This window comes from Syngnathus floridae, chromosome 8 (assembly GCF_059516105.1).
Source record: "Syngnathus floridae isolate MCC-2025c chromosome 8, RoL_Sflo_1.0, whole genome shotgun sequence".
Classification (NCBI taxonomy): domain Eukaryota; kingdom Metazoa; phylum Chordata; class Actinopteri; order Syngnathiformes; family Syngnathidae; genus Syngnathus; species Syngnathus floridae.
The window spans coordinates 8,841,253-8,856,425 of record NC_142420.1 but is presented as its reverse complement, the minus strand read 5'-3'; the positions used below and the strand labels follow the sequence as shown (position 1 = coordinate 8,856,425).

At 40.0% G+C, this 15,173-nt stretch overlaps 3 protein-coding genes across 3 annotated transcripts; 2 read left to right on the top strand and 1 right to left on the bottom strand.

Moving 5' to 3' along the window:
* Window positions 1-82: 82 nt before the first annotated feature.
* LOC148394389 (granzyme B-like) lies at window positions 83-1,869 on the top strand. Its single transcript, XM_088382904.1, has 5 exons — window positions 83-240; window positions 334-478; window positions 729-867; window positions 1,065-1,337; window positions 1,427-1,869. The coding sequence occupies exons 1-5, from the start codon at window positions 147-149 to the stop codon at window positions 1,589-1,591; spliced, it is 816 nt and encodes a 271-aa protein (XP_088239030.1). The 5' UTR covers window positions 83-146; the 3' UTR covers window positions 1,592-1,869.
* Window positions 1,870-2,026: 157 nt separating this feature from the next.
* On the bottom strand, window positions 2,027-4,197 carry rabl3 (RAB, member of RAS oncogene family-like 3). Its single transcript, XM_088382910.1, has 8 exons — window positions 4,102-4,197; window positions 3,725-3,816; window positions 3,508-3,637; window positions 3,304-3,418; window positions 3,041-3,191; window positions 2,818-2,889; window positions 2,377-2,415; window positions 2,027-2,236 (listed from the first exon to the last, which is right to left on the bottom strand). The coding sequence occupies exons 1-8, from the start codon at window positions 4,145-4,147 to the stop codon at window positions 2,180-2,182; spliced, it is 702 nt and encodes a 233-aa protein (XP_088239036.1). The 5' UTR covers window positions 4,148-4,197; the 3' UTR covers window positions 2,027-2,179.
* Window positions 4,198-4,329: 132 nt separating this feature from the next.
* gtf2e1 (general transcription factor IIE, polypeptide 1, alpha) lies at window positions 4,330-8,939 on the top strand. Its single transcript, XM_088383782.1, has 6 exons — window positions 4,330-4,504; window positions 4,922-5,217; window positions 5,443-5,600; window positions 6,741-6,936; window positions 7,018-7,259; window positions 8,030-8,939. The coding sequence occupies exons 2-6, from the start codon at window positions 4,928-4,930 to the stop codon at window positions 8,497-8,499; spliced, it is 1,356 nt and encodes a 451-aa protein (XP_088239908.1). The 5' UTR covers window positions 4,330-4,504; window positions 4,922-4,927; the 3' UTR covers window positions 8,500-8,939.
* The last annotated feature ends 6,234 nt before the right edge of the window (window positions 8,940-15,173 follow it).

Genomic DNA, 15,173 nt, shown 5'->3' with positions numbered 1-15,173 from the left:
ATTTGAAACAATTTGTGGACCATAAGTTAAGTCTTAGTTGTGCAGTAGTGATGAGGGGGGAAAAAAGGTGTCACCTCACCCTCTAGCAACACCTCCGATTAATTTCCTGTCTAGAGGGGGAGGCTTGATGACTAAGGGGGGTCGAAATGAGTTTAGTCAATCAATGTTCCACCTGCACGTCAATCGCGATGTATGCTTACCACGCCGTATTTGTTCTCCAGCTCTTCTTCTGCTTTACAGGTAAGATTCAATTAGTTTCTGTACGTGGTCATGAAGTTCATTTTTAGGAAGAACAAATATAAGAAAAGTAATTGAATCTTTTTTTCACATCAGAGGCAACAGGCAGCAGCATCGTGGGCGGAAAGGAGTCCAAGGCTCATTCGAAAGCTTACATGGCATCGCTGCAGGTCGACGGATCTCACCGTTGTGGTGGGATACTCATCCGTAAAGACTTTGTTCTGACTGCGGCCCATTGCCAGTGAGTTTGCATTCTGGTACCAGTTCATCGAAAATGTCTCCAACTCGGCATTTTTGTGCTCACGGTGCCATCATTCCATTTACTTAATGATTGGGTTTGATTTTGGTGTCCCTCAGCACATTTACTCGTGTTTTTTTGTCTTGTGGGTGCAAGCTGGGCTATGCAGTAATCATACTGAAATGAGAACACAAAAAGAAAACGCATTGTATTGTTGTGTTCTTTCGCATTTGTTTGCTGTTTTGTTTGACAGATTTGAGAAAATGACCGTCCTACTCGGAGCACACAATATAAGCCAGCGTGAGAAAAGCCAACAACAGATCAAGGTGGCCAAATTCCATCCTCATCCAAATTACACTAATCAGTACAGCAATGACATTATGCTGCTTAAGGTGAGGACAAAACAAAACAAAACAAAACAAGAAACGAAAGTAATATTCCTTTTGTTTAAACTGAAAATGTATTTAAATCGCGTTAAAGCATTTAAATGCAAAGAAATTGGGATGAATGAGCTAAAAAAAATAGCTAGAATCTGACAAAGTTCTGAGATTGTGCCACTCCCTGATAACCATTCCATCTCCTCTTACAGTTGCAACAAAATGCCCAACTGAACACGTACATCAAGGTATTAGAACTGCCCAAGAAGAAGAAGAAGAAGAATTTGCTGGCCAACACGACATGTACTGTTGCTGGCTGGGGCCAAACTGTAAGCGGATGTAAAATGGGACGCTTATCAAGTGTACTGAGGGAGGCCACTGAGAAGATACAATTCAACTTTGAGTGCAAACATATTTGGAAGGACTACTTTCAGACGGAAGTCATGATCTGCACCAAGCATGATGAGAAGGGCGGCTTTTGTTGGGTAATGCCGACATCTCTCCTTAACGACTGCACAGGCGCATGCATCGCATAACACCTCCATGATAATCTTTCAAATCTCTTTCCTTGCAGGGGGATTCTGGAGGACCCCTAATCTGCAAGAAAAAGCTTGAAGGAATAGTATCCTACGCTGACCCAAACAACTGCAGTAATCCCAGGTATCCGCATGTCTTTACCAAAGTACACTCCTTCCTTGATTGGATTGAGGAAGTGATGCAGGGGAAAACTGCAGCATGAGCCCGCTGCAATATTTGACTTGTTCAGTCAAATATTGTTACTTGTTATATGGTTACTAGATGGCATGTCGACATTGCTCTTAGTTCTTAGAAAAGATGCCCAGCAGGTCAAAGATCATCCATAACTTGTTTATTTGTATAATCTATAGTCGTCAATCCTGCAAAAAGATAACAGGGCATGTCTTGATTGTGCTTTACTTATATTTGTCATCTGTTATTCTTACTTTTCAATCTGGCATGATTTTAAATCATTAAAATAAATATGCATTTTAAAGACAATTCTGCATCCCTTTTAAATGAATCGACCTCAACATAATTGTATATAGGTAGTATGGGCTTTGAGTTTGTCAATATAGTTTGAGCACACTTTTTCAGAAAGATAAATTTTTAATGATTTTAGCATGAGGCAGCTATTACTAAAACAAAACAGGGCACATTTGATTGGTTTACACAGGATTTTATTTAAAAGATGATTGGTTACAGTGAAAGTATGTAAAGTACATGTGGTTACTGGAAAGTGAAAATGTGGTGAGAGGGATTGTTGCACGGAAAGTCGGTGGTTGTAAAAATCAGACTGCAGACTATGTGGTCAGTCGTAGTGCAAACTCTTGAAGTTGAAGCGCTTTCGGTCCGTGAAGCCCGTCATCTGCAGACACGCATGCTTTTATTTTTCAAGACTTTATGAGTATATTTTTAAAAAGCTAAATATATTTGGATGATAGAGGTTTACAAAATGACTTTTAAAAAATACAAACAGAAATAAAGACTTAAAAAAAAAAAAACCACCTGACTTGGATCTCTTGTGAAGTATCTTTTCTCAATCACCTGTTGAAAGAAAACCACAATGTGTAACGGTTGCCTTGTACACATTTGCACATACGGGGAATTTGCACCCTCTTGTGGAGAAGGGATGCCCTTACAAAAGTTCAAATCAAAATTCAAATCTGGAATTCAATCAGGATTGTCTGGACATAATTTGCCTTCCATTATTTCAGTACATCAATTTTTAAAAACTTGTCCTCAGAGTTGCAGGCTAGCTCAAACGCATGGAAATTAGGTGATTATTTAAGGCATAATCAAAATCAATGGAAATGTTATGATTTAAATCAAAATACTTTATATTAGGAATACCGCTCTAGTTTTGATGACTAATGGAAACGGAAATTGAATAATAGATGGGTTGTAATCCATGTCAACAACTGCTGCATATGTCTCAGTCCATCTCACCTTGTCAAAGAATCTGCTAAGCTTCACCGCATTGGACGTGCCTGCAGCCAAGTATCTCAAATTGGTGCAATCCTGGAGAAATGAATATCACTTCAAACACACAGATGGGGATCCTGCACAACCACTAGGGGTCACTATAGCTGTTGAGTCATCAGTATGTAGTCTCAATAGCAAGCTATTGCAGCTCTAAAAGCAATTTTAGTAATGAAAAACGTAGACTTACAAGATTAATCTCTTCCGCGTTGAAGTCTTCAGACAAGAAGGCTGTCCTTGTGAGAACTTCACCGCGTTTGCTCTCGGGAATCTGGTCAAACTTGGTGCCGATGAGCAGCAACGGCACCGGGTTCTCCGCAAACTGCTCACGGTCATAGTCACTGCAAGAAAAAAAAAAGACACCATCACAAAGGTTGATACTGTGTTAACTAGTATTTCTCAATTTTAATTGGTTTGTTTGTTAGGAATCACTGATGGAAAAACATATCATACCCATTCGAGACAATGACCCCCGTTGGAGATGAATCTTTGTTTAAAGCTTCCAGTGACCAGCGATAAAGATTCTGAGAGGATTTCCTATTCGTCAGATCGTGCACCAAAATAATTCCTGAAATGGTAAAAAGAGGCGAAACTAACAAGAACAAGTCACCGTTTGTGTGTTCTACAATTATTGCAGAGGCATGGACACAACTCTACCGTTGACTGAATTGTAAAAGACCGCTCTGGTGCTTTTGATACTACTGGCACTGCCGACCGAGCCCCCAACATCCCATAGTTCAATGTAGTATGTCTTCTCCTCCGGAGTTCCCTCTTTATAGTCCTGGACCTGTATTGTAAAATTCAAATTGTATTTTATTGAATGGTTTAAAAGGTAAAGGGACATTTGAGATGGTTACAAACCCAGGTTGCTTACCCGTACATCTACCGAGCATCCAACAGTCCATGACGGATTTCCTAAAACCTGGTTCTGGCACAAAAGATGTACTAAGGAGGATTTTCCTACACCTATGAACAGAAACAGCAGAATATACAACACTGGGTAATCGAATGGAATACAATAACTCCTTTTTGATAAATAATGACAAAAATATTGAGCCAGGTTGTAGGTTGTATCACTATTCATGGTAATAATACATTCATCTTAACCACAACATGATAATAATCAAATATGTGTCTGCACTTTCGAGGTTTGGAATGCTACTGCGGCACAGTGTACTTTGGAGCAAGGCATTATGAGATGTATAAATATATTGCCTTGGAGACGACGCTATTTTAAAAGTACGTACTTACCGGAATCGCCTAAAACTAACACCTTTACTCTGTCAAGAGAAGCCATGATGTGTCACAGCTGACAGGACCGTCCCGGAAGAAAACATTGCATGTCCCGCCCACTTTTAATATACCTCAATTCCATTGGTCATTGTTTAACCACATCGCAACAGTATGTCTTACTATTGGTTAAAAATGCTCGCATCGGCCAATTGGAATTTGAGAAAATCGTTTTAGTTCGAGTTTGCGTTCTCTTTCCGGAGTATCTGCTCAATTAAAGCCAGGCAGCATGCTAGCAAACTTCGCCGGTGATCAATCTAAAACTCAATTTTTCTAGTGCTTCAGTCGGAAGATGTGTTTCCTCTAAAGTGAGAAACAAGTGAGACAATTGTTTTTGTCCCTTCAGAGCATAGCGGAGAAGCAGGTATGTATGTTGAACTCATGAGAAAAAAACTCAATCAGCAGTGTTTTCCACTTTGCTGCTATCTATTAAAGTCATTTAATATTTCACATCGTCTGGATATAAACTACCAAAAAGACGTGCTGTGTTACTTGGTTATGCAACAAATGGAAAAACAAAACAAAAAAACCCTCGAATTCTTGCATTAGTTTGAAGTTAATACGATCAGAATAATGGCTTCTCATAGTGGACAATATATTTCATGTGTTGTAAATACTATGGGTGAATAATTATAACTAGGATACTAGGATGTGTGATGAACATATGTTGTATGGGGTTAGGGAGGCCTGTCTTTATTAAAACACACAATGAAGCATATACATTTAGAATAGAAAGATTGTCTCTGTTCCTCATCATTTGGACCACCTTCCCCCCCCACAGCGCAAGATGATAGAACCAGAACTCTTGACAGAGGTACCCGCTGCATTGAAACGTCTCGCCAAGATGGTGGTGAGGGGTTTCTATGGGGTGGAGCACGCCTTGGCCCTGGATGTGCTCATTCGCAACCCGTGTGTCCGTGAAGAGGACATGCTGGAGCTTCTGAAGTTTGACCGAAAGCAACTGCGCTCCGTACTCAACACGCTAAAAGCTGACAAGTTTGTCAAGTGTCGTATGAGAGTGGAGACGACCCCGGATGGCAAAGCGACTCGACACAACTACTATTTCATCAATTACAGGTTATTTTTTCATCACGTCTTCCTTTTTGTATGAATAATCAAGGCTGGCTCGGTACTCATCCCCTGGGACTGATACCTTCCCAGCAACCATCCACAACTTCCAAAATTGTGTCAATTATAGAAAACCATTCGACCTTCAATTGGAATGGAGTTCTGATTCGACTGCATCAACAAAATGAGTTTGACTTTCCTGTATGTTAACATTGCTGCAATCTGACATGACAGGGTCCTCGTGAACGTGGTCAAGTACAAACTGGATCACATGAGACGGCGTATAGAGACTGATGAACGCGACTCCACCAACCGTGCCTCATTCCGATGTCCCTGCTGCTTCTCCACTTTCACTGATCTAGAAGCCAATCAGCTGTTTGACCCCATGACAGGTACACTTATTGTGACTTTTTCCAACTAGGTAACTTTTTTTCCTTTAGTCATCTTTATTTACCATATGGAAAAAAAATATATAACTAATGTTAAGTTGGGGCAGAGTGAATAATGATTCACAGTGTTGTGCATTCCTGCTCACTAATATGAATGAAAGGAGACATTACTGACTGCAGAATATGGCTGCACGATTCTTTTGTCACCAGTTCATACAGGAAACGTCATCAAAAATTGGCAAATTTGAGGTGCATTTCATTCAACTTGGTCAAATTCCCAATTCCCAAAATACTGCAATTTAAATCTATTCAAAATATCCAAGTAGATTTCTTTGTTTGAATCATACTTTTATTTTATCACATTTGTGGTTTAGGTCTACAAGGGGGACATTCATCAAAAGCGACCGCACGGTTGTAATGCATTGCGGTCGGGATGTCTTTTGCGGGCGTGTTTTACACAACAACAACACACAATGAAGACACAGGCCTTGTGCTCATGCTGGAAGAGTTCCCATTATTGACAGTGAAGCAGATGGCCTCTTCCAGGAAGCAGAGAATGTGTACACAAGGTCCCAAACCTCTCAGCTACACGCCTTTGAGGAGAGGAGATGCACACTTTGCACTTTTTTGAAAGGGGTGCCAGCTTCTGTAGCATTTTATTCAAGCGCAATGCCCTTAAAATGTGTTTTAAGTGAGTCTCGCATCCAGGTGCATAAAATGAAAATTGTTTGCATTATTCCTTGCAATTTTCTTTTTTTTATTTTCTCCAAGACTTTAAAAAGCAGTTTCGACAAGAGTGCAGTGACTTTGAGCTCGGCGCAGTGCAGTGCAATTTCACCTGTGCTTTTATAGCGATGCCTTACAGTGTAACTTGCCAAGGAATTGAAGATGGTGACACGGCAAAACGGCCGAGAGCATCCAGTTCATCTTGGCATACACTCAATTATGTACACCAAGACTGCACTTTTGAGTATAGGCCTCGTTTGATTTCCATCAACAGATTGCATTTTTCAACAGATTAGAAATTAAATTACATTTGATAACAGTTAGCTGTGAAAAATAATTCCACTAAAACTGTGTTTTTAGTTTAGGGCCTTGTGTTTTGTTGTCAACTATTTATCTGGATGGTCCTCTTTCACACAGGTACATTCCATTGCACATTCTGTCAGACGGAGGTGGAAGAGGATGAGTCTGTATGCCCTGATGCCAGGACACTGGTGGCCCGATTTAATGAACAGATTGAGCCCATCTATGTACTGCTGCGTGAGACCGAGGATGTGAATTTGGCTCATGAGCTGCTGGAACCTGAGCCCACAGAGATCCCTGCCCTCAAGCAGAGGTCAGTTTCTGATCGTTCCGTACATATTGACTTCCATCATCGAAGTAAGCTGAAAGCCAATAATGTGGATCTTTTTTCTAGCCGGGAACGCAATGCGGCGGCGGCTGCTGCAAACGCTGCGAGTGGCCCGCACCGGGAAGCCTGGTCCAACAAAGGCTCGACCTACGCTGACCTTTACACCCAGAATGTTGTCATCAATATGGAGGATCGGGATGACCCACAGAAGCAAGCCAGTGAGGGCACAGGATTGAAGGAGAGGCCCGTCTGGTTGACTCAGAGCACGGTGGAGGGTGCTTACAGCGAGACGGACATGCTGAAGAATCGTAAGTCTTCTTTTTCCCTCCTCATCATAATTTATTTTTTTTTTTTTTAATTTTGAGGCATTCTCAAAAAATTTAAATTCACATAATAGCTTATTCTTTTTTATTATCGGTAGGCCAAGGTCTTGTCAAAAGCATTGCCATCTTGTAGTGCCTCTCTGAAGTGAGGAGGTATGCTTCAAGTAAACAGGTCATCTTGCGGTAGAATATAAAAGTAGTGCTCTGCTGCCATCTTGTGGCATTTCTAAACCCTTTGGTGGGTGGCATCAGTCACTCCTGCATTTTCACTCTTTCCGTCCAGGCCCAGTCCCTCAAACTGTATCGACGTATACGTTGTTCTATTACTCATCTGTAACGACTGAATGTAGAGTCGACGGAATCTGCACTAGACATTTGCACAATAACTTAAAAATTTTACTTTCTTTCTGTTGCCATGGTAGCCTAGTTTCTGGTCAAAGCGGGTTATCTCTTTCTGTCAGTGCCCTTCACTGAGCTATGCTACCTATTGACGTTCACCAGCCAAGGACATGTAGCAATCAAGCCTGGCCAGATTTCTTTTGAATCATAATTGCTTCATTTTTAAATATTCATAGCTTGTTTGATTTTTCTGAATGACCAAGCGTTGCTCATTAATTTATCCACGCTTGTAGAAATGCAGAAGAGTTTCTTTTCAGATTTTGGTTGAGCAATCTTGAACTATTAATTTACGTGAGTGTTTTAGTTTCAGCTTACCATAACTCCAGCGTATGGTTTAACTAAGTTTCATATTACAGGGGGAGACATTGCGACCGGGATCCAGGATGGCGCAAGTCACCCAGGAACCGGCCAGCCAGATGAGAACGAAGAGGTGATGCGAGCCCTGCTCATCCATGAGAAGCGAGCCGTGGCGGGACCCGGTGGAGGCGGAGCAAATGCTGCCGCCAGAGGGCTCGCGTCCGCCTCAGGAAACGCCAGCGACTCGGAGAGCGACACAAGTGAATCCGACGAGGAGGCGCCCACTGCTCCTCCCCCTCACGTAGTCGCCGCCGCCGCCGCTGCTCCTCGGCGTGTCGCAGAGGAGGAAGAGGAGGATGACGACGACTTTGAGGAGGTGGGAGATGAGCCCACAGTAATGGTGGCAGGCCGGCCGTTCTCTTATGGAGAGGTGAGCCAGAGGCCAGAGCTGGTAGAGCAGATGTCTGCACAGGAGAAAGAAGCCTACATTGAAATGGGCCAAAAACTCTTTCAAGACATGTACTTTTGAAAACTCATCCCATTTTTTTCTTTTCAATAACATTTACCGCTGCCCTTTTATACTCCAGGCCCGGACTCACCGACCAACACGCAGCTTCCCAAGTAATTACATTCGATGTTCTTTGGACGAACAAAGCGGACACACGTGCGTCGTCAGTGTTGCCTCAGAGGTCACTCTGAATAGTGTTCATTCCTGAGTATGTTCTACAGCTTGCAAGCTCGCTATCTACATTTTGTGCCAATGCTTTTTTTTTTTTTTTTTTTTTTTATCAGCTGTGAGTTTCAGCAGCTGTTGTCTTTTTTCTCAAGACAGAAATCGGTCTCAAGTATGCTACATAGTGGGTCTATGAAGAATCAACCCAGATTGAAAGGTTCAAACAGTTGCTCAATATAAAGAGCATTATATCATGACATTTCAGTCTGAAATACATTTTCCTCTCTTGCAAACAATCTGTATTGTTTTTCTTTTAAAATATTATTTTGAATTCTACAGGGCTCACATTGAGTCAACCAAGCAAGTCTTTACTTCTCAACATGCTTTCATTTTTGACTGGTTTAATCTTGCCAGTCCCAGCATGTGGCGCTTGGATGTTAGGCCACTCCCTGCACATGTGAAAGATATTTTCTGAAATATCCTCACTATTATGAAACAGCCCATGAGCAATGATGGTTATGTGTTGCCTTCAGTGGCATCAAACAACCGGAATAGGAGCCGCCATCCATTGAGCATAGATTTTTTTTCAGCTCTTAGAGAATTTTCCCCTCAGTTTTCTCTTCAGTAAGTAAAATGAACGTTCAATCGGATTCAGTCCAGGTGATTGACTCGGCTATTGCATCAATTTCCACTTCTTTGATTTATCCAGGTTAAAATGTCAAGCTCTGTAGAGGAACTTGCTGAGGTCGGGTACCTCTAGAGGGAAAGCCCTTGTAGCCCATATATCTCTTTTAAGTCAGAGGATGGACACCTGTAGGGCAAAGCCTCAAAGGTCAGGAAGAAAACGGCATTCGGCCTCATTAAAGCAACCCCCACCCTTCAGGACAGTGCAATTAAAAACCTAATCCCATGCTGTGTCATTGATCTGGCGAGGCAAGCACGGCAGAGGAAGATATGTTGGCGCTTATAAAGTAGCTGAACGGAATTCAACCTGGAAAGTGGGTGTAAAAACTAAAAAGACCACGTTAAGGTGCTAATGGATTTATTTTGTCTTAATTATGATTAAAAAAAAAAAAAAATCTGTGTGGATTCGCGTTGACATCCAGAGGACAAGGGCTGGCATGTGTTTATTTTCCGAGTGAATTGGTTGAAAGTTGACGCTTCGCAGGGTTAACCTGAGAAGATTACGTAAGGATTGATTGATTGGGGTGTCGCTGTCACTCTTCATCCAATAAAGCCTGAAGATGAAGCGCTTAATGATCGACCGGGTTCCTCTGCTCGGCTTGTCAGTTGCTTTCCTGACCCTCTTAGCAATCTGAGAACTCTTTAAAGATTTAATCCGTCCACCTGCGTTCATCATTCTCTCTCTTCTATTCAAACCATGTCTTCTCTCATGATGCAATTCAAGACTCCACTATATAAAGTGTGGAATATTTGAGTGCAGTGAAAATGAAAGTGAAGATAACAAAAAAATTGGCATTTTTGCATTTCTTATCATTGCAAAACTGATTTTCCTCTCGGACAGATATTAGATGACGCTCTGAGATACCATACTGATTTATTTCCCCCAAATCCGACGCCTAATTATTCGAAGTGGGCACTTGACCATAAATGAACTCTGATTGCTGAATTTGAAGTTTCAATTTGATTTTGCGCCTCATTAGTCACAGTTACAATTTCTTGGATTTCCTGACGAGTATTATTGGCATTGGTGTTCAATTATCACAGATGAGCTATCTGTTGTTATTTGGCATCCTTTCATCAAAAAGAGCTGGAAAATAACAAAGCTGTGATTAAAACATTTGAAATACACACTATGTGAATGCATCTCTAAATTTTATTAGTCCCAGTTGTCAATAACCTCAGATGACATGACAGCCCTCTTAATCCATCACGTGATTTGTTTGCCATGGTGCCACTGCTGTTCTTCCAGCACTGTCACTCTGGAGACTTGATTTGAGGGGACTATTGACAGAAAGACCAATGACATGACCTTCTCAGACCTCTGATCATTTCTCACCCCATGGGGAACATTGAAGAGTGTTCACCTATTTTCATGGCTGATTAGCTTCTGGCTGCTCCACTGCTCCCCACACTAGAAATAATGATTCACTTTTAGTGAATGGTATTAAGTTTAGTTCAGTTTTTTTTCCAGTTCTTTGTTGTGGTGTAAGATTGTTTCCAGCCAAATACTGAATCCAAGCAAAGTTATTAAACAAATGACTTAGCAAAAAGTAAAGAAGTCAAAATGTGTACAGCGAAGAGTCTTTAAATGTAATATTTTTTTGCGATGGTGCATAATATATAATATAGTACATCACTCACAAACAGCAACAAACAGCAGAGCAGATGCTAGGCCAATTTTGGGTATTTTCCAAATTTTCAGAGAATTATTATTCTACTCGTATATTTCATATATCATACTCTACCCACTTTTCTACTTGTCCCTCGTAGGGAACACAAAATTCATCTTTATATTGCGTTTCTGAGAAAATACTTTGGGTTTGTTAAAAAAAAAAAGTGTTGTGGTAGACGTTCTGAGAATTCATCTTTATCAGCATTTCTGAAAGAATTCCTTTGGTTTGTTAAAAAAATAAAATAAGATAGTTGTAGTAGACGTTCAGCGAAATACTTGCACGTGAAGGAAAAAAAATCCTACCTCCGCCAGTGTCAGAAGACCACTAACGTAAATAATTAATCAGCCAATTGTCTTTGGTTTCAGTGAAGAAAGTAGAACAGTAATCTTTCAGTTTAGTGTCAGAAGCAAAACCACTTACACACACAAACATCCAACTACTACTCAGATTTGCAGTCCAACAAAAACTCAACATAGACTATTGCTCTTGATGGTTTTTTTGGTGTCTTGTAAACAGGTAAGTGGCCATGAAATGCAGAAAATATTCTTTCATACAATGTACAATTTTCTTTCTCTTGAAGTTGATTTCATTTCATTGTCAGCTTCCATGCTGGCTTCACACCACCTCCTCCGCCCACCACCAGGCCTTGTAGGACAAGTCCCATGAGTTTGCGTATTGACGTCACCAATTCATCATGCCAACACTTGTTTCTATGCCACCCAGCAAAAGTCCCCTGGCATAATTAAACTCTCAGCACACCCCACCCCCAGGAAAGGGTCCATCCGTTAATGTGTGAGTCATTCAGTTCCATTATTTGCTCACTTTAAATCCTCTACCGCTTAAGTGCATCGCGCAGTGCCACTCGACTTTTCTTGGCTCAGCGTTGGGTGCATTGCAGAATGAGCACATGTCACGTGGACAGGGAAGCCATTCAGTTGGAACAGATGCAAGTGCAGAGGTCAGCATCTGCTTTTGTGTTCTTGGTGAGCGTAATGTGACATTCTGTGATGTGGCATCTGGAAATTATAAACAACTTAGGCTGCCTTTTATTGATACCGTATTTGTTTGTGGTTAGTTTAAAATAATACACCAAAAAATACATAGCCAATGTTTTTCAATCACTATATATTTAAACTGATTTTTTTTCTTTTCCTGACCTGAATACAGCACTTGGAACTGCCCCAAAAGTCATTTTATTATTCCTCCCATTTTATTCTCATCCCTGAGACGATTTGGTGTCATCGTTTTATACAGGGACTGTCATCCTTTCACATGTGCTCTCAGCAACAATTCAACACCCAGAAACCAATTTTCTTGTTCCATGCAATCCAAGAGACAAATAGGCTTCAGACATTTGACTTGACAGCCTAATATTCAACGCGTCCATGAGACCCCAAGTGCAATTATGTATGACACCAAACACTTCACCTGCAATAGATTTCCTCCTAAAACAAAACTGAAATGCTTTTATCAACTATTATCGTCTCTTGTATGTGCTGATTACCTTGGGCACTGAAATCTGCCACGATCTAAAAAAATCCCCAAAAGTTGTATTTAAATCAAACACTACCGTTTGAGCTATAATATACTGTGAGTCGACTATCGTCATATATAATTTATAATGAGCTATCACTAAGCACTTTTGAGGAAAATTTATTTTTTAATTTAAAGACCAGTTTTTTATACTTTGAACAGAGACGTAGGAAAGGTATTGATGGTGTTTTTCCTCAAATAAACCAATTATTGAATAATCACTATTGCGAACATTGTGATGATTATCATAATGATATCGCAGCTTATTCTGTCAGCAATTAAGGAACCCGGTCCTTGCTGAGAAATGAGAACATAATAAAATGTCTTATTGGCTATTAAGCATTTGTTGGGAGGAATGCACTAATTTATCTCTTGCTCTAAAAGGTGGTCAGCTTTGTTGAAAAACTAATCAGCACTTTCTTCCTTTTAGTCACATCCCATTTGTATTCTGTATTGATTCAAAGAGCACCTGCTCTCAAGGCACCCGAGCTTTGGAATGAGAATTAGTGCTGTAAAAAAAAAAAAAAAAAAAAAGATTTCTTGTTTTCTTCTGCTAGTCAGTAATGAATGCCCCCCCAAATCAAGCGTGTTTTTGTCGGCTCATTGATATGGAAATGTTGAGGGCCTGAAGCATCACAACCTCAATTTCTCCACCTTGACTCAATTATTAGTGGTCCCATTGACAGGAAGGAATTCTTAATTGCAAATTGATTAAGAGCAACTTCTGTGACTCCATTTTGTTTTTCTTTGTATCGTAATCCCTCGGAAGATATTAACTGGCCCAAAGCAATTGATTGGTTTCATTGGATTTGTATATTTATGGTGTTTAAATTATAGTGAACTGATATCTGGCCATGCAAATGGAGATTAGCCCTGATTATTTTCTGGGCTCATCGATTATAAGACTGTATGGACTTATCGGGTTAATTTGCAATAAATATATAAAAAACATGAAAATGCTGCTTGCAGGGCAATATATCAATCATTTAAAAACTCTGCTTGTGGTCCAAATGAAAACCAAAGGTCAGCCCTGCCCACACCCCCATAAAAAATTGAATAGACCAAAGTCGTATCTGCAGCCATTGCCAAACTCATGAACACATTTCTCATGAAGACAAAAAAAAAAAAGAAATAGGATGTTTTCTAGCATCTGAATGTAAGATAGCACATGTTATATGAACAATGCATATTTTTTGTAATGCTAGTTATGAGTTGTGCTTTGCTTTTTTTCCCACTCCATACTTTTCCTAGATTGTATGTATCTTTGGATGATTTCAACACGAAAATACCCATGTCTGCTCGAGATGACTTTCTCCATCATTGTGATGTTGTCAGTGTTGACATTTTATCATCATATCTAAATCAGAATGCAGAGCAGGACACACGGGTGCATGTGTGCCGTGTTCAGAATGGGGAACGTCAAGCCTTGCCAGAGGGCAGAGGCTGCTGATGTAAAAAGCTTACGTAATATCACTCGTCCTGAGCATTCAAATGAGGTAATTATGATACTGGATTTCTTTTAAATACTTTTATTCTTCCTTTGGACTTATACATTTGAAATTTGACATTCTCTACCCAGCGGTATCTCATAAATATGATTAATGTATTAATTTGCACACTGTGCTTTACATATTTATATATCCAATTTATTTTGACCTTTCAGAATGGTCTTGCATCATGCAGGGATGTTGGCAAAATGTACTCTGTCACATTTTCAAATCAGTACCTTTTATACTGGCACTGCCACTTATAATGCAAGTTCTGAACAAAATATAAATAGATTAAACCATGGGTATTAGAAGTAGTCCTGATAATACCAATAATAAAAGTGTTTACAAGGTTGGAAAACAATCCTGTCACTTAGATTTAAAAGAAAAGAAGCCTTGACCATCTGATGCATGTTTGCGGCCTCGTTAATGGATGATTTTGTGCAAAAATCACTTTTTTAAATGCCCTTAATGACTTTCTGTTAAAATATTTAAGAAAGGTCTCAAACCAGCTTGACCGTGCTGATTGTCCCAGTCACCGCAATTCTAAGACTAATCGATTTACTGAGGTTTACTCACATCAGCTTATGCCTGTCATTGTTCTTTGTGTATTTGCTACATCATCTAAGTGTTTTTTCTTTTCTTTTTTTTTTTATTTGGTGGAAACTTAAGCTTCAAGTTTGCTTCATGATCCAGTATTTTTGATTCCTCTACATGACAGAATATTTGAAACGGAAGTATAATAAAATAGCACCAGAATGTTCAACAAAAATTCTTACGGGACACTTCTAATGCACTCAACATGGCAATGCTACACACAATTACCTTCAAACATAAACAGCTTCCATTATTATTAAAAGACAAATTCAATAAATTGTTGCATTTGCTGGACAGAATTGTCCCAAAAACAGTTTTTTTATATTAGGTTTTAAACATCTTAAGAACAGGAAACAACGTCATCTAGTGGTCAAAGTGAGAGAGTTCACTGGGTGGCGTAAAATTATTAAGAAAATTAATGTAAATAAAGAAAAACCTACAAGGCACAACATCTTTATACTTTTTAATATGGTATATTGAAACCAGCAACTCTTAACCTTAGCAGTCAACATTCCATGGGACTAGGGAATAAGAAAGTTGCTACGGAAGCCCGACA

Excerpts from the sequence above, each read along its gene's own strand:
- LOC148394389 (XM_088382904.1), top strand. The coding sequence starts at position 147 with ATGAGTTTAGTCAATCAATGTTCCACCTGCACGTCAATCGCGATGTAT. Across the intron at positions 479-728 it reads CTGACTGCGGCCCATTGCCA|ATTTGAGAAAATGACCGTCC; the intron begins GTGAGTTTGCAT and ends TTTGTTTGACAG. Across the intron at positions 1,338-1,426 it reads AGAAGGGCGGCTTTTGTTGG|GGGGATTCTGGAGGACCCCT; the intron begins GTAATGCCGACA and ends CTTTCCTTGCAG.
- rabl3 (XM_088382910.1), bottom strand. The coding sequence starts at position 4,147 with ATGGCTTCTCTTGACAGAGTAAAGGTGTTAGTTTTAGGCGATTCCG. Across the intron at positions 3,817-4,101 it reads GTTAGTTTTAGGCGATTCCG|GTGTAGGAAAATCCTCCTTA; the intron begins GTAAGTACGTAC and ends TTCTGTTCATAG. Across the intron at positions 2,237-2,376 it reads TCACAAGAGATCCAAGTCAG|ATGACGGGCTTCACGGACCG; the intron begins GTGGTTTTTTTT and ends GCGTGTCTGCAG.
- gtf2e1 (XM_088383782.1), top strand. The coding sequence starts at position 4,928 with ATGATAGAACCAGAACTCTTGACAGAGGTACCCGCTGCATTGAAACGT. Across the intron at positions 5,601-6,740 it reads GCTGTTTGACCCCATGACAG|GTACATTCCATTGCACATTC; the intron begins GTACACTTATTG and ends TCTTTCACACAG. Across the intron at positions 6,937-7,017 it reads ATCCCTGCCCTCAAGCAGAG|CCGGGAACGCAATGCGGCGG; the intron begins GTCAGTTTCTGA and ends TCTTTTTTCTAG.